This window comes from Ostrinia furnacalis, unplaced genomic scaffold (assembly GCF_004193835.3).
Source record: "Ostrinia furnacalis isolate ACB-3 unplaced genomic scaffold, ASM419383v2 OfSCF0859, whole genome shotgun sequence".
Taxonomy (NCBI): domain Eukaryota; kingdom Metazoa; phylum Arthropoda; class Insecta; order Lepidoptera; family Crambidae; genus Ostrinia; species Ostrinia furnacalis.
The window spans coordinates 122,779-147,023 of NW_021131098.1; the positions used below are offsets into that span (position 1 = coordinate 122,779).

The 24,245-nt window shown below is 43.3% G+C and overlaps 1 protein-coding gene across 3 annotated transcripts; it reads left to right on the forward strand.

Annotated features, from left to right (window-relative positions):
- The first annotated feature begins 884 nt into the window (after positions 1 to 884).
- Positions 885 to 23,039, forward strand: CCT5 (chaperonin containing TCP1 subunit 5). Of its 3 annotated transcripts, XM_028300981.1 has the most exons (11): positions 885 to 1,116; positions 4,354 to 4,588; positions 5,098 to 5,330; positions 5,996 to 6,154; positions 7,073 to 7,219; positions 9,064 to 9,271; positions 10,220 to 10,374; positions 16,484 to 16,519; positions 18,688 to 18,806; positions 21,657 to 21,748; positions 22,780 to 23,039. In XM_028300981.1, exons 1-11 carry the CDS (start codon positions 1,009 to 1,011, stop codon positions 22,914 to 22,916), a joined length of 1,629 nt encoding a protein of 542 aa, XP_028156782.1. In that variant the 5' UTR covers positions 885 to 1,008; the 3' UTR covers positions 22,917 to 23,039. The 3 variants fall into 3 exon arrangements, with proteins under 3 accessions (XP_028156782.1, XP_028156781.1, XP_028156783.1); XM_028300980.1 differs by lacking the exon at positions 18,688 to 18,806 and having other exon boundaries at positions 16,484 to 16,638; XM_028300982.1 differs by lacking the exons at positions 18,688 to 18,806; positions 21,657 to 21,748; positions 22,780 to 23,039 and adding an exon at positions 17,352 to 17,555.
- Positions 23,040 to 24,245: the final 1,206 nt, after the last annotated feature.

The window sequence follows — 24,245 nt, forward strand, 5'->3', positions numbered from 1 at the left end:
GCCTTCCCAATCTCGTATAGGCTGATATACGGGATGTCTTTGGTATAGTGTCGCGTTAACCTATCTCTTGCGTCTGTTGCTGAGCTATTAATAGGTTGGGAGGTATATAGCTGTCCATAGATCTTTTCGATCTCACCCAGAACCTCGGCTTTTGTTGACGTTACCGTCCTCCGTCTTCAGCATCGTCAGCTGACTTTGATCAATAGAGTTGTCTCTTTCAAGTTATTTGGAACCTTGGTTTCGCTCTATCGCCTCTTTTATACTATGTGTATCAAAGTAGCGAAAGAAACACAACTACGTAAAAATGAACAGAAAAGGTAGAAACAAGACAACTTAGTGTTCACAAATGCAGTCGGTAACATCAATGACTAGTTTTTTTAGTTGGTGATATGTATTTGATGCTTCCGACTGCATTTGCAAACACTAAGTCGTCTTTTTTCTATCTTTTCTGTTTATTTTTGTAATATTTGAATATTCGAATACATGTTAATTTACTATTCGAATACTAATTTGAAATTAAAAATTCGAATATTCGAATATTCGATTGCAATCTCTAATTGCATCAGAACTTTTGCTGATATAAACAACAGGTTTGTTTATTAGTAAACGCCCACAGTGAAGCGCTAATGTCGCTTGCGATAACAAGTGCGGTCGCTTGCGATAAAATGCATGTGTCGCTTACGTTAAGTTTTAGAAAAAATGTGTATTCACGATAATTTTAGCACTTGCTGTAACTTTGTAACGGTTTTTTTTTGGCGGGCAACACCAACAGGGATGGGTCCGTTACGGTTTAAAATACTAGAATCGATAAAAAACGGTTTTTTGACAAAAGTGTCGCTTACGATAATTTGGCGGTAAAGGCTCGATATCATCTGTCAGCTGTCATACTTAATATGTCAATGTCAAAAACATCGCAAATGTCACTTTTCTGTCCATTGTTTTCCTGAATAGTCTCTGAATTAAAATCTATTTGCATCTCGGATTTGTGTGGTGATTATTTTGTGAAAGATGGCTATGTTCCCAGGAACGGTAGCCTTCGACGAATATGGACGTCCATTTATTATCCTTAGGGACCAGGAAAGGCAAAAACGGCTGACCGGTATAGATGCCTTGAAGGTAAGTTATTTGATAATATTTCAATTAAATCATTTTTAAATTATATCAAAGACGTCTCTCTTTAATTAGGGACTCAGTACCTGTGTATGAGTAACATATTTGGATTAATAAAATCTACTAACCTAAAATAAAAACACCACTAAGAATTTACAAAAATATACATTAATTAGGACTCTTCATCAATAAAAGTAGCTATATTCTGGTGTTTTCACCTCTCCTTAACACTATAAAAGCCCTCAAATTCCGATTTATATCGAAACTTTCTCGAAAATTCGATTTTGTGAACCAGGTGTTCATGAGTCACATGATACAGGCACCTACTCAGTAGTTCGGCTTCAATCCGTTTTGCAAAACAATGGCGTTCCAAAAATGGCATCAAAGTAAGTTTTAAATACAAGTTTATTTGATGATAACATTATCAGCATACAGAATGTTATCTATACTTATAATAAATCTGTAGAGAGGTCAATTCTGTACATTAAGTATATTTTCAAAATAACTATCAGGGGGTGATTAGTGATCGATACTGATGCCAAAAATGCAATCAGTAAAATTTTTGTCTGTCTGTCTGTCTGTCTGTCTGTCTGTCTGTCTGTCTGTCTGTCTGTCTGTCTGTATGTTCCTTATAGAAACAAAAACTACTGGACGGATTTTAACGAAACTTGGTACAATTATTCTTCATACTCCTGGGCAGGTTATAGGATACTTAGGAATTCCCACGGGAATGGGAATTAGCGGGAAAATCGTTTTGTATGAAAAATCTGAACCGCTTAAGTTAGACGCTTGAAATTTGGCATGCAGGTACCTTAGTAAACTTAAAGCTTAGTTACAACAGGATATTGCAAAATTCCCACGGGAACGGGAGTTAGCGGGAAGAAACATTTGTATGAAAAATCTAAACCGCTTAAGTTAGACGCTTGAAATTTGGCATGCAGGTAAACCGCTTAAGTTAGACGCTTGAAATTTGGCATGCAGGTAACTTAGTAAACTTAAAGCTTAGTTACAACAGGATATTGCAAAATTCCCACGGGAACGGGAGTTAGCGGAAAAAAACATTTGTATGAAAAAATCTAAACCGCGTAAGATAGATGAAGGGGGTAAAACGGGATCCACGCGTACGAAGTCGCGGGCGGCCGCTAGTTGTCAAATGAAACTCTAATTGATTTGTTGTAATAAAAAGAAATTAATGAATACATGAAGAATGTTAATCTTACTACAGATTGCACTCTACTTAAATTTTATATATATTTTAAGCCTTTAATGAGCATATCAAGTCCAAATTAATGTTTTTGCATGTTAAAATCTGGTGGGAACTATATTCCCACTGCCTTATAAAGGGTTAAAACTATCATAAGTGACATGCAATAAGTTTTGTTTTGTGTTAATACAAGAAAAAAACTAAACAAAATAATATAAGCATGTTTCTTAGGTAGATATTTATTCAAAATAGATTTATTACCAATATTGATTCGAACACACCCTGTATTATTAGGTGATCAGTTTGTCACTAAATACTATCTAGGTTATTAACCTTTAGGTACTGAGATGGATTTAATTTCACGTAAATACTGACGTGGGGGCCTGAGAGGCCCGTACATATGTGTGCTTATATTTAAAAATATATAATCTTTTTAGGGTTTTATGTTTAATAATTATTAATAGTGGTTATATTTAAATACATTTAAACGATTTTTATGCAAATTAATTGTTAATAAGTACGTATTATTTCAGTATTTAGAAAACATGTAGCATTTTTTGGCAAAAATGTCATGAAATCATGATTCATAAAGTTACCATGAAAAATATTCATAAATTCAACAAATCAACTTAGAATCTTAATTTTCAATAGTCTTTTTAGCTAATGATATATCAGTAATCCTAATATGAAAAAGGGGGAAAAAAATTACACACATCAAATAGTGCGAATTAAACACAGTCTGGATAAACTTGTTTTGCTTAGTGAAGGAAGCCATACATGTTTTTAAAATGTAGATTTAACTTGAATCTTCAAAAGACATGTATGGGACTTAGTTTCATTATTTAAATCTTGATAGACAGGTACAGGCATATCGTTTCCTAACACACGTGCCAAAAACTACTGTTCTTCTATTTTTCGTAAAATGCTGGTTATTTTTACTTCCGAGATACCGCTTTCTCTCAGACGATGTACTGTGGGCTCCATATTATAGATTTTTTCAAATTATTTTAAGAACAGACGACAACTAAAAGAAAACTATAGACAAAAAAAGTTACGCCAATACTGAGGTGGGGGCCTGAGAGGCCCACAAGAAACTTTAAAATTAATTTACCTACTGAAATTGCGCGTGCAATCAGGTGCACAGTTGTTGACAGCCTCGGCGCAATGAAACTCGAAGGTACTAAAAGATTCGCGTGTGTCGTGCACGTGGGAGAGGAGAAATTCTACAATTTGACTTTTTGAAGGCCTGAGAGGCCCCCACGTCAGTAGTTAAAGGTTAATGCAACTTTTGACTTTAATTAAATTTTTAAATAGGCAGTATAATCAAACAATGATCTTATAAAGGATCATTGTTTATCTGCTCTGTCCCTGTCTCCAGTTAGCTTTAGGAAGTTAATATCAACAAGTTTTGCTCAGTGTTGTGATCAGAAAAGCTAAGCAAAAATTATTTTTTTTCAATAAAAAAAATTGCCTTGCTTTATTGTGGTCATGGAGTGAACATGATAGTTTCAAGAACACAAGGATATTTGGGTAATCAAATACTAGCGTTTTTTTCAATGACAGCAAGTTAATATTTTTCATTATTTATTGGTCTGACAATTAGTTTTCCATTAATTTGTTGATTTATTTCATACTATTCTTCACAGATCTGATCTGAATTTCTGATGATTTTGAACTACATAAATAAGCAATTCGTGATGGGTCTGGGTGTTACTATGTATAATTTACGTATGTATTTAAATTTTCTCCATTGTCTAGTACTCATAGTACAAGCTTTGCTTAGTTTGGGACTAGAAGCGTAGTGTAAAATGTCCAAGGATATTTATTTATTTATAACTAGCTGACCCGGCGAACTCTGTTCCGCCTTAAAGGCAATAAATAAGCCATCGCAATTTTTCCTTATTTCCTCACCGTTTAGACCTACCCTGGACTATGAAAAACATTTTAAAACCAAAATGCCGTTCTCGAGTTTTAATCAGACTAACGAACAGTAATTCATTTTTATTTATATAGATTTTTCTTTCTTTCTTTCATTACAGTCTCACATCCAAGCGGCACGCCAGATTGCCGGCATCCTCCGCACATCCCTCGGTCCTCGCGGCCTGGACAAGATGATGGTGTCTCCAGACGGTGAGGTGACAGTCACCAATGATGGAGCCACCATCCTGAAGCTGATGGATGTTGAGCACGAGATCGGGAAGTTGATGGTGCAGTTAGCACAGAGCCAGGACGATGAGATTGGAGATGGAACCACAGGAGTTGTTGTTCTGGCTGGTAAGTGCTGTTGAGTATTTTTATCATCAGGTAGCCTAGACAAAATAATGTTTTCTCTGCCCACTAGTTATTTAGTTTTCACTGCAGTTACAAAAATTATGTCTGCTTGCAAAAGTTCCATGGCGATATGATACGCCATTAGAAAGAAGAAGAAAGAAAAATAGTTTATTTATGATGCGACGACCACACGTCTACGACGGGTATCAAATTGCGGCAGTTTGATTAGCCTAAACTGTAGACTATTGTCGCCTCTACTAATATTCCTAACCTTTAACTATGGACGTGAAAAAATAATCACACTCCCATGGACGTCGGGTTTCACAGACTCCTATCTAACGTTCTTCTTATTTTCATATCTGAATCAATTTGAATTTCCACCAAACTAGAGCTCTGCAGTCACTATTATTTCCACTGAGCATAGAAAATCTTGTAAATAACAAATACTACTGGTTGTTGACACACCCTCACTTTAGTAGAAAGCAGTCTTACCTTTAAACTTTTTTCCACAGGTGCTCTCCTAGAGCAAGCCTCCAACTTGCTAGACAAAGGCATCCACCCGATCCGCATAGCCGACGGCTTCGAAATGGCCGCCGCGACAGCCCTAGCGCACTTGGACTCTATCAGCGAGGCTTTCCCAGTCAATAAGGACACTAGGGAGAATCTGATCAAGGTCGCCATGACAACCCTGGGCAGCAAGGTCGTGGTCAAGTGCCACAGGCTTATGGCGGAGATTGCTGTTGATGTGAGTTACCAAATTATTTCTAAACATCGTAGAACAGGCCCTAGTGCTTTTAGACTTCATCAGCAAGGTGCCTAGTCAATAAGGACACTAGGGAGAACCTGATCAAGGTCGCCATGACCACCCTGGGCAGCAAGGTCGTGGTCAAGTGCCACCGGCTCATGGCGGAGATTGCTGTCGATGTGAGTTTCCAAATTATTTACCAACATCATGATCGTTATGGGTTCTAATTATTAGACTTTCTGAGGCAGGACTTCATTCTTACTTTTGCACATATGTTGGTTTTTGTCATATTCAGTGTTTGGTCTTGCAAATGGACGACTACCGTCCGGTTTAAAGCAAATTAAAAAGCCCTAGTTCCACCAATGGCGATTCACTAATGCGACATAAATACCTTGAAGTAATTACTGCTGTAAATGCGACCTCTCACTTTTTTTACCTACCTTCTTGAGATCCTCAGTTATATCAGCAGATGGGCTTCAAACCAGTAATTAATTTTAGGGCACCATGTATGCTGATCACCAATGATGATTTAAAATATTCACATAGTGTAATGACAAATAATGATATCTACCTTGGCTGTGTCTGAGGTGATCAGCTACCCATCTCACTCTATCCACAACAATACCTATACAAATGACAGAGACAGTTATATTTATTGTCCACAGGCGATCCTCTCGGTGGCAGACCTAGAGAAGCGTGACGTCAACTTTGAGTTGATCAAAGTGGAGGGAAAAGTCGGGGGCAGGATGGAAGACTCCATGCTTGTCCGAGGAGTCGTCATTGACAAGACCATGAGCCACCCACAGATGCCTAAAGTACTGAAGGTAAGAAAAGTTACTTATAGGTCTAGCGCTTAACTCAGTCAGTGGCTGAAGTATGGGAGCAGCACGGGAGGGGTGACATTGACATAATGATTATGACGTGACTAATACCAATCTGAAGTCTCACTGACGTTTGACCGTCACAAAATCACTCCCGTGTCGCTCTTATACCTAAGACACTGACTGAGTTAAGTCCTACCTATAGTTTTTTAAGTATCCCCATTATCCTAGGCGCAGACCACCGACTTTTGTTGGACGATAATTGGGCCCGATTTTAATTTGTATGAAGAATCGGCCCATACCAAATCGGTGTAATGTGCGCACTTTCATACATCTCTATATTGATTAACAGCCCGACCCAACTATCGGCCAACTAAAAGTCAGTGGTCTGCGCCTAGGCTTAACCCTTCAGCTAAGCTTAATATCCATAGGTGGGTGGGTTTATATTGAACACCGATGATGATCAAATATCACATTTGATAATGCATGATACTAACCACTATCTGAGGTGTTACAGCTTTTTGTATATGAAGTAGCCTGCTAATAATTGAATGCCTAGGTCGTAATAGAGTTTAAATAAGGAAAAAGCTTATTGTATTTAAACTAGTATTATGGGTGGTAGAATTTATTTTATAAATAAAATATTGAATACTTGAATATATTTTTTATATTACAAACAACAAACACCTGCCATACTAACCTTATTCCCGAATTGCATGAACATTCAGAATTTTTACGACACCCAAAAATTTACCACGTCAACATTTAAGCCTTTAAAGGGCATAAAAAGTCCAAAATTTTCATTTTTTTGGGACTTTAAGACAAGGTAATAAACTTCAAAATATGGTGGGAAATATATTCCCACTACGGCATCAGTGGGAACATATTTCCCACAAAGGGTTAATTTTAAATATTTCACAGGACGTGAAACTGGCGATCCTGACGTGCCCGTTCGAGCCGCCCAAGCCTAAGACCAAGCATAAGCTGCAAGTTGGCTCCGCTGATGAGTACAGGGAGCTTCGTCAGTACGAACACGACAAGTTCTTGGAGATGGTGCGCCGCGTCAAGGTCAGTTTACACTTCTATAGCCCGGTCTGTGAGCACGTAGAATTTTGTCCAATGACCCCAAGCTATCCATCCTTATCGCTCGCGCGTAATTATATTGCTGTCGCGACTGTGCGACGGGCGCCCGCAGTGAGTGTGCGAGCGCGACAGCAACATAAGGATGGGTAGCTTGGGGTCATCGGACAAAATTCTACCTGCTCAGAGACCGGGCTTTACACTATATTATAGAGGAAAGATTTGTTTGTTTGTATTGAATAGGCTTCGAAACTACTGGATCCCTTGGCTTCTTTCCCTAACACTATAATCCGGGCATTTTTAAGGAGACTCTGAACAGGCACTTACACGGCAGATAATAATATGCTGATCACCGATGATGATTTAAAAATTCACATAGTGTAATGATAAATAATGATGTCTACCTTGGCTGTGTCTGAGGTGATCAGCTCATCACTCATCACACTGAGTTGTCCATGCAAAATACAACCCTGTTCATTGTCAATTTAGCTTAGAGACTCTATCCCCACTTTTTTAAGAGCACTTTTACATTTAGGCCACTTTCACATTAGGGCGTGAGAAGCGCGACAGCAGCGCGGCAGCGGCGTTTTTTAATGTGACGCATCTGCTGTCAATGCTGTCATATTGCATGAAATTGTCAGCAAAAGTCGCTTTAATGTGAAAGCGCTCTTAAGGTAGCCTTTCGAACTAAGCGTCACTGACGCAGCGTCTTTAGCTTTGGTCTTAAAGGTAGCCTTTCGAAGCGAGTTAGTCACGCGGCGTTGGTGGCACCAGGGTTCGAAATGATAATTATCTTGATAATAACAGGTGGATAATTTTCGGTTGATAATAACAAAAAAATGCGCTCATGAAAGTTAACTATATTCGAAGGTTTCTAACGTGTATTTCTGCACTTGTGTCTAGTGGTGGTTGTTATTCAACATAGATAGTTATAAAACCTATCTATTTAGCTCCACAACGATCACTTGTCATCTAGCGTCAAAATATTTATCTATTTTTTACAACTAGCGGTGAATAACTTGAAAAAAAATCAGCAACCATAAACATAAAGCAACATTCACCACTAATAACTGGACTTGAAAAATGCAACATCAGAATTTCTTATGAAACAATATGACAAATGTATTGTATACTGTTGATAAGTATACGATAATTATCATGAAGCGTAATTATCTTGATAATTTCGAACCCTGGGTGGCACAAGACCAAAGCTAAAGACGCTGCGTCTGTGACGCTTAGTTCGAAAGGCTACCTTTAGGCGACTCAAACGCGATATTAATAATTTTATGCTATATGACAGCAGATGCTTCACATTATAACAACGCTGCTGCCGCGATTCTGTCTTACTTCCCACTCGGAATTTTGCAGTGGTGTGGTGGGAATAGTTCTTTTTTACTCGAGTGCGCCAGAAGAAGGGTTACATTTTTGTATGTGATACTGCCGCTATCAACCTGTTAATGTGGAAAGGGGATGCCTATATTCAGCAGTGGACTCGTGTTTTCTGATTCCCACTTTCCACCTCCAGGAGGCTGGTGCTACCCTCGCCATCTGCCAATGGGGCTTCGACGATGAGGCGAACCACCTTCTCCTGACCTAGGGTTTAACAGCCTTACGCGGTTTTGTCAGATCCCGCTCTTTCCCCACTCGGGATTCTATAGGATTTGCAGCGGTGAAAATAGTCCCTTTTTACCCTAGTGCGCCAGAAGAAGGGTTAATTTTTTGTATGTGATACTGCCGCCATCAACCTGTTAATGTCTTTCCACATTAATGATGGTGCCTATATATGTTCAGCAGTGAACTGTTGTTTTCTGATTCCCACTTTCCACCTCCAGGAGGCTGGTGCGACTCTCGCCATCTGCCAATGGGGTTTCGACGACGAAGCCAACCACCTTCTCCTGGCCGAGGGTCTACCAGCAGTCCGCTGGGTCGGCGGGCCCGAAATGGAACTCATCGCGATCGCAACCGGCGGCCGCATCGTGCCGCGCTTCGAAGAACTTACGACGGACAAGCTGGGCTCGTGCGGACTGGTGCGGGAGCTGAGTGAGTGACACGAGTGTCTTAGCGGAGCGGAGCGGAGACGGAGCATCGTGCCGCGCTTCGAAGAACTTACGACGGACAAGCTGGGCTCGTGCGGGAATTAAGTAAGTATTGTCTTTTAGCGTAGCGGAAAAGTGAGGAACGGAGCGGAGAATACGAAACGGAGGTTTTGGGAGCGGAGCGGGGAATACGAAACGGAGGTTTTGGGAGCAGAGCGGGGAATACGAAACGGAGGTTTTGGGAGCGGAACGGGAAATACGAAACGGAGGTTTTGGGAGCGGAGCGGGGAATACGAAACGGAGGTTTTGGGAGCGGAGCGGAAAAGTTAGGTGCGGAGCGATACTGACAGTGAGTAGCGGAGTGGGGAAGTTAGGACCGGAGCGTAAGGAAGGAGTTGTGGAGAAAGGAAATGAAATGGAACGGAGCTATGCCTAAATTTCACTGTTCTTTTGCTGAATTTCACCGCGTGGCGGAGACTAAAGACCGCCTGACTGAGGAACTTGCTAAAGACAAGTTGGAATTGTGAGGTGCTGGAGCTCAAATTCAAATTTTTTATTACTCCATGTTGGTATACAGCGTGTTTGACTGAATCTTTATGGCTCTCCATTGGTTCTAAACAGAGACAAACCGAACTTCCACGCTCTGCTGCTCCTTGATTACGTCACGTGTTAATGTTTTACACCCAGTCCCAGTATAACTTTAGCCTCACTGCTGATTTTGATTTTTAGTTGGCCGATAGTTGTGCCCGATTTTAATTTGTATGAAGAATCGGCCAAATCGAATCGGCGTAGTGTGTGCACTCCCATACATGCCCATACTGATCAACTGCCCGACTAAACTATCGGCGGACGAAAAATCAACGGTGTGCGCCTACTCTTATCCAACACACATACATAATACTTGCCTTTCAATGTCCATTCTTGTTTATTAACCAAATTATTCTCTTTCCAGCATTCGGCACGTCCAAAGAAGAGATGTTAGTCATCGAGCAGTGTTCCAACTCGCGCGCGGTCACGCTCCTCATGCGAGGCGGCAACCGCATGATCGTCGACGAGGCCAAGCGCTCCGTGCACGACGCGCTGTGCATCGTACGAAGCCTCGTGCAGGTCGGTGAAGACACCAGTAGTACACATACATTTTTTGTCCCATAAAATCATTTATAGGGCGCTGGAAAATCCGGCTCGAAGGACCAAAATAGCTGAGAACTCCTATTCTCAGGTTAATTTTTCAGGGAGAGCGATTAGTATAGTTCATGAGTGAGTACTATCTACTATCATTTTCGAATCGGTAGCCGAAAATCCTGGGGACTTTTTGGGGGCACCAAGACCATTCTAGGGTGGTAGCCACGATAGCGCCGCATGATCGTCGACGAGGCCAAGCGCTCCGTGCACGACGCGCTGTGCATCGTCAGAAGCCTCGTGCAGGTCAGTCATATCCAAAGCCAGATCTTCACTAGAGAACACTAATAGAGACGCTTCCTCAATCTGAGGCACGACTCGTTGCCATATGTGGGTATATAGCGCGCGACCCCCTTCTTGCGAGGAAAACTTCGTCACACCAGGCCATTCTAGGGTGGACACTGCCATTGAGCAGTGTACTAGTGCCGTGACGTCACAGCGACGTCACATGACGCGCTCTGCATTGTACGGAGACTAGTGCAGGTCGGTGGAGACACCAGTAGTGTCGATATCTAGAACATCACTACACAATTTTTGTCCCAAAAGATAATTCGTAGGTCGCTGGAAAATCCGGCTCGAAGGACCAAAATTTAGGAGGGAGGGAGATTTCCAATTTAGGAGTTCTCAGGGTTATTTTTCAGGGGGAAAGATTAGTATCATAGCTTACCGATTCGAAAATGATAGTACTATCAGGCCTGTTCATCTCCGCGAGTTTACATCGAAAACAAAACACGCACGATTGCCCCCTACAAGAGTACTATTCGACAAGGCCTCACATACGAGTGAACATTGACTCACGCACGCGTATTCTTGTGTATGATGGAAATAAATAAAGAAAATGGTGTACTAAATTCTGTGCAGTATTTAACTGCCTAAATAATAATAAAAACACAGAATGTACTTTTTTAAGTTGCCTGAAGACACTGAGAGGTAAATAAGTAGTTAATATTATTCATGATAATTCATGCTAAATCATGTATTTCCTCCGCCATTTTCTGCAGATTGGCACCTCACGTCACATCATTTTACCGAAGTCAGCCCTATAGCTTCGGCACAGTACCGATCACTGACGTTTGTCAACAAAACTTCTGACAAACTTGCTTGACTCTTGAGACAAGCTAAATTACACCATATTGTTAATGACATTGAGCATACATTTTTTTAAATACCTTCGCGAAGTAAAACTTCTGTACGTAGTACTTATTATTATTCTGTGGTTCTATCTACTATCATCATATCGGTAGCTCAACCAACATCCTGGGGGCTTTTATAGGGTGGTAGCCACGATAGCCGAACGGTGAAGGGGTCAGACTGGCTGACTCGTCATCCGAAGAACGTGGTTTCGAACCCCGCTGACGCTCGCTTTAGGTGAGCCCACTCGTAACACGCATATGGCCAGTGTCGTTGTCACAAACCGTCTCCATCAGCAACTGCTCTAAGACCGCCTTCACATTAGAGCGTCAGAAGCGCGACAGCAGCGGATTCACTTTAAAAATGCCGCTGCCGCGCTGTTTATAGTATGAAGTTACAAGTCGCGCTGCTAAAGTCGCTTAAATGTGGAAGCGCATTTACTTCTTACCGTTATCGAGCAGTGTCGGTATAGAGATGTAGTCACCGAGCAGTGTTCGAACTCGCGCGCGGTCACGCTTCTCATGCGCGGCGGCAACCGCATGATCGTCGACGAGGCCAAGCGCTCCGTGCACGACGCGCTGTGCATCGTACGAAGTTTGGTGCAGGTTAGTAATATCTGCTAAAGACAGCCGCGGGTCGAGTGGCTCAAAGACGTGACGCTGCCTCAACTTGAGGCAATTTTTGTCCCAAAAGGTCATTCATAGGTCGCTGGAAAATCCGGCTCGAAGGACCATAATATAGGAACAAGCTGTCAAATTTTCAGCGTGCCAATAAGTGCTCCAACCTGTCAAATAGTTACAAAAACGGTTCTGTTTGACATGACGGCATCATGCATCTCTTTTTATCAGTGTTGCTGCTAGAGTCATCTCGCTCGCTCAGTTTTCATGACGTCACAGCGGCGGCAACCGCATGATCGTAGACGAGACCTGCTGTTGGGCTACCGACTCGTAGATGATAGTACTCACTCACGAACTATGATACTAATCGCAAAGCGACTGTTTGGGAGCGAACCCACTCGGCAGCCATCTCCTCGAGGATTCTCAGTTCCTCCTTGTGGGCCATCTCAGCACCAACTACTCTAGATCCTTCCCGTTATCGAGCAGTGTCGGTATAGAGATGTTAGTCATCGAGCAGTGTTCCAACTCGCGCGCGGTCACGCTTCTCATGCGCGGTGGCAACCGCATGATCGTCGACGAGGCCAAGCGCTCCGTGCACGACGCGCTGTGCATCGTACGAAGTTTGGTGCAGGTTAGTAATATCTACTAAAGACAGCCGCGGGTCGAGTGGCTCAAAGACGTGACGCTGCCTCAACTTGAGGCAATTTTTGTCCCAAAAGGTCATTCATAGGTCGCTGGAAAATCCGGCTCGAAGGACCAAAATATAGGAACAAGCTGTCAAATTTTCAGCGTGCCAATAAGTGCTCCAACCTGTCAAATAGTTACAAAAACGGTTCTGTTTGACATGACGGCGACGGCATCACACATCTCTTTTTATCAGCATGATCGTCGACGAGGCCAAGCGCTCCGTGCACGACGCGCTGTGCATCGTACGGAGCCTCGTGCAGGTTAGTCATCTCTACTAGAGACAGCAGCGGCCACTGGCTCAACCTGAGGCAATTTTTGTCCCAATAGATTATTCATAGATCGCTGGAAAATCCGGCTCGAAGGACCAAAATATCGCCGAGCAGATAGAATTTCGTCCAATGACCCCAAGCTACCCATCCTTGTTACTCGCGCGTAATTATATTGCTGTCGCGACTGTGCGACGGGCGCCCGCAGTGAGTGTGCGAGCGCGACAGCAAATTACACACAAGTGATACTTTAGAGGGAGTCACCTCAAGCTCAAAGGCACGACTCGTTGCGAGGCAAACTTCGTTGCACCAGACCATTCTAGGGTGGGCACGGGCATCGAGCAGTGTACTAGATGTCATAGCGCCGTGACGTCAACCGCATGATCGTCGACGAGGCCAAGCGCTCCGTGCACGACGCGCTGTGCATCGTACGAAGCCTGGTGCAGGTCAATCATCTCTACTATTGTCCCAAAAGATCATTCATAGGGCGCTGGAAAATCCGGCTCGAAGGACCAAAATAGCTGAGAACTATTCTCAGGTTAATTTTTCAGGGAGAGCGATTAGTATAGTTCATGAGTGATTACTGTCTACCATCATTTTAGAATCGGTAGCCCTGGGGGCTTTGGGGGGGCACCAAGACCATTCTAGGGTGGTAGCCATGATAGCCGAACGGTGAAGGGGTCAGACTGGCTGACTCCTCATCAAAGAAACACGGGTTCGAACTCCACTGATGCTCGCTTTAGGGTGAGCTCACAGCAGTGATACAAGCATATGGCCAGTGTCGTTGTCACAAACCGTCTCCATCAGCAACTACTCTCATATTAGAGCGTCAGAATCGCGACGGCCGCACGGCAGCTGTGAATTCACTTTAAAAATGCCGCTGCCGCGCTGTTTTAATTAAACTATGAAGTTACAAGTCGCGCTGCTAAAGTCGCTTAAATGTGGAAGCGCACATACTTCTTACCGTTATCGAGCAGTGTCGGTATAGAGATGTAGTCACCGAGCAGTGTTCGAACTCGCGCGCGGTCACGCTTCTCATGCGCGGCGGCAACCGCATGATCGTCGACGAGGCCAAGCGCTCCGTGCACGACGCGCTGTGCATCGTCAGAAGCCTCGTGCAGGTCGGTGAAAACACCAGTAGTGTCGATATACACATACATTTTTTGTCCCATAAAATCAGGCGCTGAAAAATCCGGCTCGAAGGACCAAAATTTAGGAGGGAGGGAGATTTCCAATTTAGGAGTTCTCAGGGTTATTTTTCAGGGGGAAAGATTAGTATCATAGCTCATGAGAGTACTATCTACTATCATTTTCGAATCGGTAGCTCAACCAACACCCTGGGGGCTTTCTGGGGTGTTAGCCACGATAGCCGAACGGTGAAGGGGTCAGACTGGCTGACTCGTCATCCGAAGAACGTGGTTTCGAACCCCGCTAACGCTCGCTTTAGGTGAGCCCACTCGTGACAAGCATATGGCCAGTGTCGTTGTCACCAAGCGTCTCCAGTTACAACTACTCTAAGACCGCCTTCACATTAGCGTCAGAATCGCGACAGCAGTGCGGCAGCAGTGAATTCACTTTAAAAACGCTGTTTATAGTATTAAGTTACAAGTCGCGCTGCTAAAGTCGCTTAATTAATGTGGAAACGCACTTAGTCCTTCCCGTTATCGAGCAGTGTCGGTATAGAGATTTAGTCATCGAGCAGTGTTCCAACTCACGCGCGGTCACGCTACTGATGATGATGATGACTACGATGATGATGATGATGACGCGGTCAGTCATATTCAAACCCATATCCCCGGTAAACACTCTTTCAAGTGGACACGCTGCCTCAACCTGAGGCAGGAATCTTTGCGAGGCAAACTTCGTCACACCAAGCTATTCTAAGGTGTGCACGGCATTACTAGCGCCGTGACGTCACAGCGACGTCACACGACACGTTCTGCAGTCTGGTGCAGGTCGGTGGAGACACCAGTAGTGTCGATATACACAATGCACATACATTTTTGTCCCATAAAATCATTCATAGGGCGCTGGAAAATCCGGCTCGAAGGACTAAAATTTAGGAGGTCTTAAGAGTAATTTTTCAGAGGGAGCGATTAGTATCATAGCTCATGAGTGAGTACTGTCTACCATCATTTTAGAATCGGTAGCCCTGGGGGCTTTGGGGGGGCACCAAGACCATTCTAGGGTGGTAGCCATGATAGCCGAACGGTGAAGGGATCAGACTGGCTGACTCGTCGAACGTGGTTTCGAACCCCGCTTACGCTCGCTTTAGGTGAGCCCACTCGTGCCAACATATGGCCAGTGTCGTTGTCACAAACCGTCTCCAGTTGCAACTACTCTTAGACGGCTTTCACATTAGAGCGTCAGAAGCGCGACAGCAGTGAATTCACTGTTTACGCTGAAGGCGTAATGACGCTCTCTTTGGTTGGGGCTGCGCACTAAGCGAGCCGAATGCAGAGCGAGGAACGCGGACGAATGCTTGAGACAAAACACCGATAGTAAACGCATACCGATTTCTTAAATGTACAGTGGCCTAATAATTCACGTATTTTGACAGTCAAGATCTCGCTGACATGACGTTCAGAAGTCGTCCCATTGAAAAACAGTTTTCATTTTAGAATCGGTAGCCCTGGGGGCTTTGGGGGGGCACCAAGACCATTCTAGGGTGGTAGCCATGATAGCCGAACGGTGAAGGGATCAGACTGGCTGACTCGTCGAACGTGGTTTCGAACCCCGCTTACGCTCGCTTTAGGTGAGCCCACTCGTGCCAACATATGGCCAGTGTCGTTGTCACAAACCGTCTCCAGTTGCAACTACTCTTAGACGGCTTTCACATTAGAGCGTCAGAAGCGCGACAGCAGTGAATTCACTGTTTACGCTGAAGGCGTAATGACGCTCTCTTTGGTTGGGGCTGCGCACTAAGCGAGCCGAATGCAGAGCGAGGAACGCGGACGAATGCTTGAGACAAAACACCGATAGTAAACGCATACCGATTTCTTAAATGTACAGTGGCCTAATAATTCACGTATTTTGACAGTCAAGATCTCGCTGACATGACGTTCAGAAGTCGTCCCATTGAAAAACAGTTTTAAATCCGTATTCACAAGGGTCATTTTGATAGAACGATTACTCGATAGGATCGCAACTCAGTGTTTTGTTGTCCTTGAAGTTTTGTTACGTGAATACGGCTACTGAAGTGAACTGAAGTTACAATCTAATTTGATTGTGTTAACTTATTAATACTTTATTTTACATTTGTATAGAAACTTAAACTTACTTTTTTGTTGCATAATATCTTTTTTCACAAGTGCTCACCTATCTTTCTATTCGCAGGATTCCCGCGTCGTCTACGGCGGAGGCGCGGCCGAGGTGTCGTGCGCGCTGGCCGTGGCGCGCGCGGCCGGCAAGCTGGCGTCGCTCGAGCAGTACTCCTACCGAGCGTTCGCTGATGCTTTGGAAGCCGTCCCGCTCGCGCTCGCTGAGAACAGGTCAGTAGGAGAACATTTCAGATATAGGACGTCCACTGCTGAACATAGGCACAAAGTGGGCAGATGACTTCATACAAGGTACCACGGAGGCGCTGGATGCAGGCCGCTACCAATTAGTTGATCTGCGTTGCGTTGCTGCGTTTGACATTTACTTAGGACAAGTGACAAAAATTAGAAGCGATAATCCAGCATTGATAGTAGCGTACTCCTGTTTGTGATGATTATATGGATGTCTAACGTGGCAAAAATTGGAACTATTAATCCAGCTGTATTGATAGTAATGCCCTTCTGTCAATGTCATAGATAGGACGGTTTAGTGTCTGACATCTATACTTCACGAGACGTATGACACACGTCTTGACACGTGACTATGTAGCCCACTATTCTATTCAACTACTACAAGATATTTTCGCACCGATTTGCTTCGCGTTTCCGCGTTTGTCGTTCACATAGGACAAAGCGAGGTTACTCTAAAAGTCACCCCCAACCGAAGTGTAGTATGTTGCCATCCCTCTCACTCAATATGGGTTGTCAGCATGAGCGACGGAGACAGATAGACCCGTAACTGCGGCGGAGATATCGTGGCGCGTTTGTCATTCACTTAAGACAACGGCAGGATCACTTCCGAAATGTCGTATATTGCCGTCCCTCTCTCGCCAAGCGGGTTGTCAGCATGAGCGACAGAGACAGATAGACCCGTAACTGCGGCCGAGGTGTCGTGCGCGCTGGCCGTGGCGCGCGCGGCCGCCAAGCTGGCGTCGCTGGAACAATACTCCTACCGAGCATTCGCCGACGCTTTGGAGGCCGTCCCGCTCGCGCTCGCTGAGAACAGGTCAGTAGGACATTTCAGACACAGCCATCCCCAATGGTGTCCAGATCGCATTAACAAGATGGGCAGATGACTTCATAAACTTAGCCGTGTGGTGACGGCAGAGTAGAATACATTTGTCACCAACCCCTACTCTTCCCGCGGGTGTCGTAAGAGGCGACTTAGGGACTACACATCAAACAGAGAACGGGCAGCAGCGCTTTTAAACTGCGATCTGCAACCCGCCTGCCAAGCGTGGGAATTATGGCAAAACCCTCCACTATAGTGGAGGAAGCTCATAGTCCAGCACTGGACTGTAAAGGGCTGTTGATGATGATGATGATGACTTCATAAAGATAGCAGGCGCTGGATGCAAAGCTCGCGGAGAACAGGTTAGTAGAACATTGCAGCCATAGAACGACCACTGCTGAACATATGCCTCCCCCAATGACTCACTACAAAGCGGACAGATGGCCCGGCAAGCTGGCGTCGCTCGAGCAGTACTCCTACCGAGCATTCGCCGATGCTTTGGAGGCCGTCCCACTCGCGCTCGCTGAGAACAGGTCAGTAGGAGAACATTTCAGATATAGGACGTCCACTGCTGAACATAGGCACAAAGTGGGCAGATGACTTCATACAAGGTACCACGGAGGCGCTGGATGCAGGCCGCTACCAATTAGTTGATCTGCGTTGCGTTGCTGCGTTTGACATTTACTTAGGACAAGTGACAAAAATTAGAAGCAATAATCCAGCATTGATAGTGGCGTCCTCCTGTTTGTGATAATTATATGGCTGTCTAACGTGGCAAAAATTGGAACTATTAATCCAGCTGTATTGATAGTAACACCCTTCTGTCAATGTCATAGATAGGACGGTTTAGTGTCTGACATCTATACTTCACGAGACGTATGACACTTCATGACACGCGACCACTATTATATTCAACAACTACAAGATATTTTCGCACCAATTTCTTCTCGTTTCCGCGTTTGTCGTTCCCATAGGACAAAGCGAGGTTACTCTAAAAGTCACCCCCAACCGAAGTGTAGTATGTTGCCATCCCTCTCACGCAAAGCGAGTAACCAGCATGAGCGACGGAGACAGATAGACCCGTAACTGCGCGGCGGAGATATCGTGCCGGTGGGATCACTCCCGAAATGTCGTATATTGCCGTCCCTCTCACGCAAAGCGGGTTGTCAGCATGAGCGACGGAGACAGATAGACCCGTAACTGCGGCCGAGGTGTCGTGCGCGCTGGCCGTGGCGCGCGCGGCCGGCAAGCTGGCGTCTCTGGAACAATACTCCTACCGAGCGTTCGCCGATGCTTTGGAAGCCGTCCCGCTCGCGCTCGCTGAGAACAGGTCAGTAGAAGGAGGGGAAAATTGATAGACATTTCTAGAACAAGTCAGTTGTGGTTTGAAAGAGAGAGATGGTTTCCCACCCTAGAATCCAGTGGCGGCACGACTAACTCGTTGTCCTAGGGGAGCGACGGAAAAGAACGCGACGCGACATATTGCGACTATTATAGTCCAACGATTCTCTGGAACGTCAAATGGCAAAAATCAGTACTAATAATCTAGTATTGATAGTAGCGCCCTATAATCATGACACAGTCATGTTATGTGGCTGCCTAATGTGGCAAAAATCGTAACTAATAAACCAGCTGTACCTATTGATAGTAACGCCCCCCTGTCAATGTCATAGCTGGGACGGTTCAGTGTCTGACATCTATACTTCACGAGACGTATGACACAAGTCTTGACACGCGACTACGTAGGTCACTATTAAATTCAACAACTACAAGATATTTTCGCACCAATTTCTTCTCGTTTCCGCGTTTGTCGTTCCCATAGGACAAAGCGAGGTTACTCTAAAAGTCACCCCCTAACCGAAGTGTAGTATGTTGCCATCCCTCTCACTCAATATGGGTTGCCATCATGAGCGACGGAGACAGATAGACCCGTAACTGCGCGGCGGAGATATCGTGCCGGTGGGATCACTTCCGAAATGTCGTATATTGCCATCCCTCTCACGCAAAGCGGGTTGCCATCATGAGCGACGGAGACAGATAGACCCGTAACTGCGGCGGAGGTGTCGTGCGCGCTGGCCGTGGCGCGCGCGGCCGGCAAGCTGGCTGGCGTCGCTCGAACAATACTCCTACCGAGCATTCGCTGATGCTTTGGAGGCTGTGCCGCTCGCGCTCGCCGAGAACAGGTCGGTTGATGTGATAATATGAACATTTCAGCTACAGGACGTCCACTGCTGAACATAGGCACAAAGTGGGCAGATGACTTCATACAAGGTACCACGGAGGCGCTGGATGCAGGCCGCTACCAATTAGTTAATCTGCGTTGCGTTGCTGCGTTTGACATTTACTTAGGACAAGTGACAAAAATTAGAAGCAATAATCCAGCATTGATAGTGGCGTCCTCCTGTGTGTGATTATTATATGGCTGTCTAACGTGGCAAAAATCGGAACTATTAATCCAGCTGTATTGATAGTAACACCCTTCTGTCAATGTCATAGATAGGACGGTTTAGTGTCTGACATCTATACTTCACGAGACGTATGACACTTCATGACACGCGACCACTATTATATTCAACTACTTCAAGATATTTTCGCACCAATTTCTTCGCGTTTCCGCGTTTGTCGTTCCCATATTACAAAGCGAGGTTACTCTAAAAGTCACCTCCAACCGAAGTGAAGTATGTTGCCATCCCTCTCATTCAATATGGGTTGTCAGCATGAGCGACAGTGACAGATAAACTACGGCGGAGATGTCGTGCCGCGTTGTCATTCACTTAGGACAACGGCAGGATCACTTCCGAAATGTCGTATGTTGCCATCCCTCTCACGCAAAGCGGGTTCTCACATGAGCGACGGAGACAGATAGACCCGTAACTGCGGCCGAGGTATCGTGCGCGCTGGCCGTGGCGCGCGCGGCCGGCAAGCTGGCGTCGCTCGAGCAGTACTCCTACCGAGCATTCGCCGATGCTTTGGAAGCCGTGCCGCTCGCGCTCGCTGAGAACAGGTCAGTAGGAGGGCGGGCAAAAACAGGCTTGTGAGAAAAAGGGGGCAGCTGACATCGCTCAAGCAGACCCCTAGACTAGTGGCACTTTTTGATCGAATCGAAAATCGAATCCGTCACAACTCCTTATACAGGGTGGAATTTTGTAATGCCACCTGGAGGGAAAGTACTCTTAATATTGTAGATAGAAAAAAATTCTCAAAAAAAACATTCCTTTATTTTTGAAAATAAATATAACTGCATTCAAAGATTTCCAAAAATTTGCTTGCCACACCCGGCAATTGAACCAACTAAAATCTGTTAAAAATTACATCCTGTATTTTTATTGCATCGATCGTTAGGGTTAAGTATAAGGATGAAATCGCTAACAAACTTGATAAATCAAATGAAAGGAAAACCATGAAATCTTACATTACTTTAATTATGTGCAGAAAATTGTATGGTATGGTAGTGATTTATCGAAAAATTTTCGAAAATCTATGAATGCAGTTCTTTTTCTTTTCAAAAATAAAGGAATGTTTTCTTTCAGTAAAATTTTCTATCTACAGTATTAAGAGTACTTTCCCTGGAGGTGGCATTACAAAATTCCACCCTGTATAAACTGGTTGGAGATTTTAAAGTGCACTTTGTCTAGTAGACCCACTGTATTCCTACCGAGCATTCGTTTGAGGATAGATAGGTATTAGCCGTGAGCGGCTTTTTCAATTTCACCTAATAAATAATAAATGAGCGCAGAGGGCTTTAACCTCGAAATTTACGTAACGAACCTGGTAAATGGTACCAAACATTTCTAGAATAGCTTCTCTATAAAGCTTCTTAGCCTCAGAGGGAAGAACCCTAACTCTAGAATTCGCCTTTGTGTCATTCATGGAAAGCGGTGCCAACTTTTTTAGAAAAAACCCTCTTTCTGGCACAATCAGGTAAAAAACCCGCCTCTATCGCACTGTAGTTCGCATACGGTTTCGACCAACAGCAATCCAATGAAGACTACTTTGAGGTATTCTACAAAACTAGACTGAGTAGATTGTCTTTGTTGCCTTAATATTTTAATTTAAAAAAACACCCAACACCAATAGCGCTCTTTTTCATGCAGCAAAAGGCTGCATTCACACTTGATGTGAACTCCACCACACACTCAACAATATTGTCTTGTACTTACCATAAAACGTTTGTCCGCAGCGGTCTGTCTCCCATCGACACGCTGTCGGAAGTGAAGGCGCGGCAGGTGGCTGAAAACAACTGCAACCTCGGCATCGACTGCATGGACAAGGGTACGTTTCATTTCGCTAAAACATAATGTAATCTATGTGTACTATCCTTAAAAAATAAGCGCAAGCGAACGTCTCCCAGTTGAGAGGATAAATAGGATTCAAACCCAGTCGTGTCACCTAGAAAAACTAACCTAGCATCGTGGCATCATGTCACTACCAAAAACTTTCTAAAAGGTTATACACTCAACATCAAATAAACCGCACCTTTCGCGACGCGAACTTTAAAGATTTTCTTCTGACACACTTATGGTACCCCAACAATATTGGTGTTATTTGAAAGCCCAATAAATATCCTTAGAGAAAAATACATTTAATTTCTAAATAAATGATTAACATATACCATAAATGTGACTTGAAAATAGACCTCACTTTGGGCTCACCTCTGGGATCAATTAGACCAATTTTTATGGTTATAAAACTAAATAAAGATCTCACGTGTCCTCTTTAACAGATGGATAGCGATTAATCCTAACTTAACAGTTTTATAGTCATAAAAAATGGCTATAGAGTAACTACCTATTTTTTGAAGAAGTGACTTTGGATCCTTGTAAAGACACATTTTTGGGGTAAAAACCTTTCCTTTAATGATATGAAGTTTAGAACTAGGCTTTCAAATGGTACCAATGTTGGTGGGAAGTGGGGATGCATACGTTTGATAAGTGCTTGTCGCGGGAGGTGCGATTTATTTGATGCCGAGTGTAGGTTAGTAGATAGTAGCTAGGTTCTATGGTTACTTTTCTACTATAATAAACTTACGTTTTGTTAAATTACCCATTTGAATTGACAATTCCTCAAGTACTTTCATACTCCTTATTATTAAACGAGTTTTTTTTTTATAATAAAGAGATATTTTTAACATTTACACAAACGTATTTCTATCTATTACATACGCCGGGCGTTATTTTTTAAAGTTGGGCATTTTGTTATTTTAGAAAAAAGAAATGTTAGAAATAAAAAAATATTAATGTTCCCTATTTTTGTTGAAAGTATAAAAAATATGAACAAACTTACCGATCGATCGATTTTCCCAGGTTCAAACGACATGAAGGCGATGAACGTGATCGAATCACTTCACTCCAAGAAGCAACAGATTGCGCTCGCCACGCAGCTCGTCAAGATGATCCTCAAGATCGACGACGTGCGCTCGCCGGCCGACGCCATCGACTAGACAGTGGTAGACTGGCGAGGATGTTCGTAAAACGTGGCGAGATTCGGCTTTTGGGACGCGTATTTTGGGCTCTTTCAGGGGTGTATTCCATTTTGATCACATGGGTCTGGTTTGATTACCTGAATGTCCTTATAATTGTTGTACTTACATATTTTTTGCAACATTTTTGGTATTTTCTAAAAACCGCGACAAATTGGACATGTATGTGACTATTCAGAGGTGTTATTTGTTTATTGGTGATCAAAGGAAACTAAAATAATAATTAAACTGGAGTCCACTTTGATCACCCAGGTCAGCTTAATCATGGTTAAAAGGATACCAAAACTTGTTCACGTGTGTGTTTTGTATCGTGCCGAAAAACGCCAATCTGAAAGTCTATGGTTATTCTACTGATCGAGCTGGCTCGATTATATGACATCAATATAAAGTTGAGTTATGTAATGCCTCGCCTCATGATAAAATATCTCCAATTTAATTTGTCCACATTATACTCGTCGGAAGTCTTCACAATAATTAAGAACTAATTATATTATTTTAGTTTTATTTGTAATTTAAAGCCTACGTTGTTTCTGATGGCAAATTTCAAGGAATAAATAATATTTAATATTTCAACGTTTGACTGTTATGTAACATTATTTTGAAATATATTTTCGTTTGCCAAATTTTATAATTTCCTAAAATGCATATCTTATGAATATTACGAAATGGATTTTAGTAAATTAACTTTATACCTACTCGAACACCGGATTTGTTAATAACATTTCCATATATTTTATTTTCACAAGTATTAAAAATGTGTCTCAATCGAGTGGTGTCTACTGCTAGGTGTAAGTCACTGCATTTGGTATGAGCGTACGGGTGTACGATGTGATGGATGCCTTATTGCACTAATAAAATTAATGAGCTATTTATGTATGGTTTTATTTTTATACTAAATTGGCCCTGACACCAACCCACTTAAATTACCCACGATGCCTTCTTTTTTGGCAATTTATACACACATCTCACTACATTATTTCTTTTGAATCGTTATCAATAATTTGTAAATAGGCACGTTATGATTATACAAATCAATAAAGATTTATAATTTGTTAAAGTTTATCGCGTATTGTAATTACAAGTTTACTATTTACGAACCACAATGTTCAAGTTTTAATGGACAAACATTGTTTCTTCTGGTTCTCCACGTGATTTACCTATTTATTGAAGTTATAAACGAATCTTACTTTGTAAAATGTAAAAATAAAATTCCCTGTGCCACGTGAGGGACAGAGCACGTGTATTGAAGAAAGGGGTAAAAACTTTCAGCAGCAGTTTACACAATAAAAT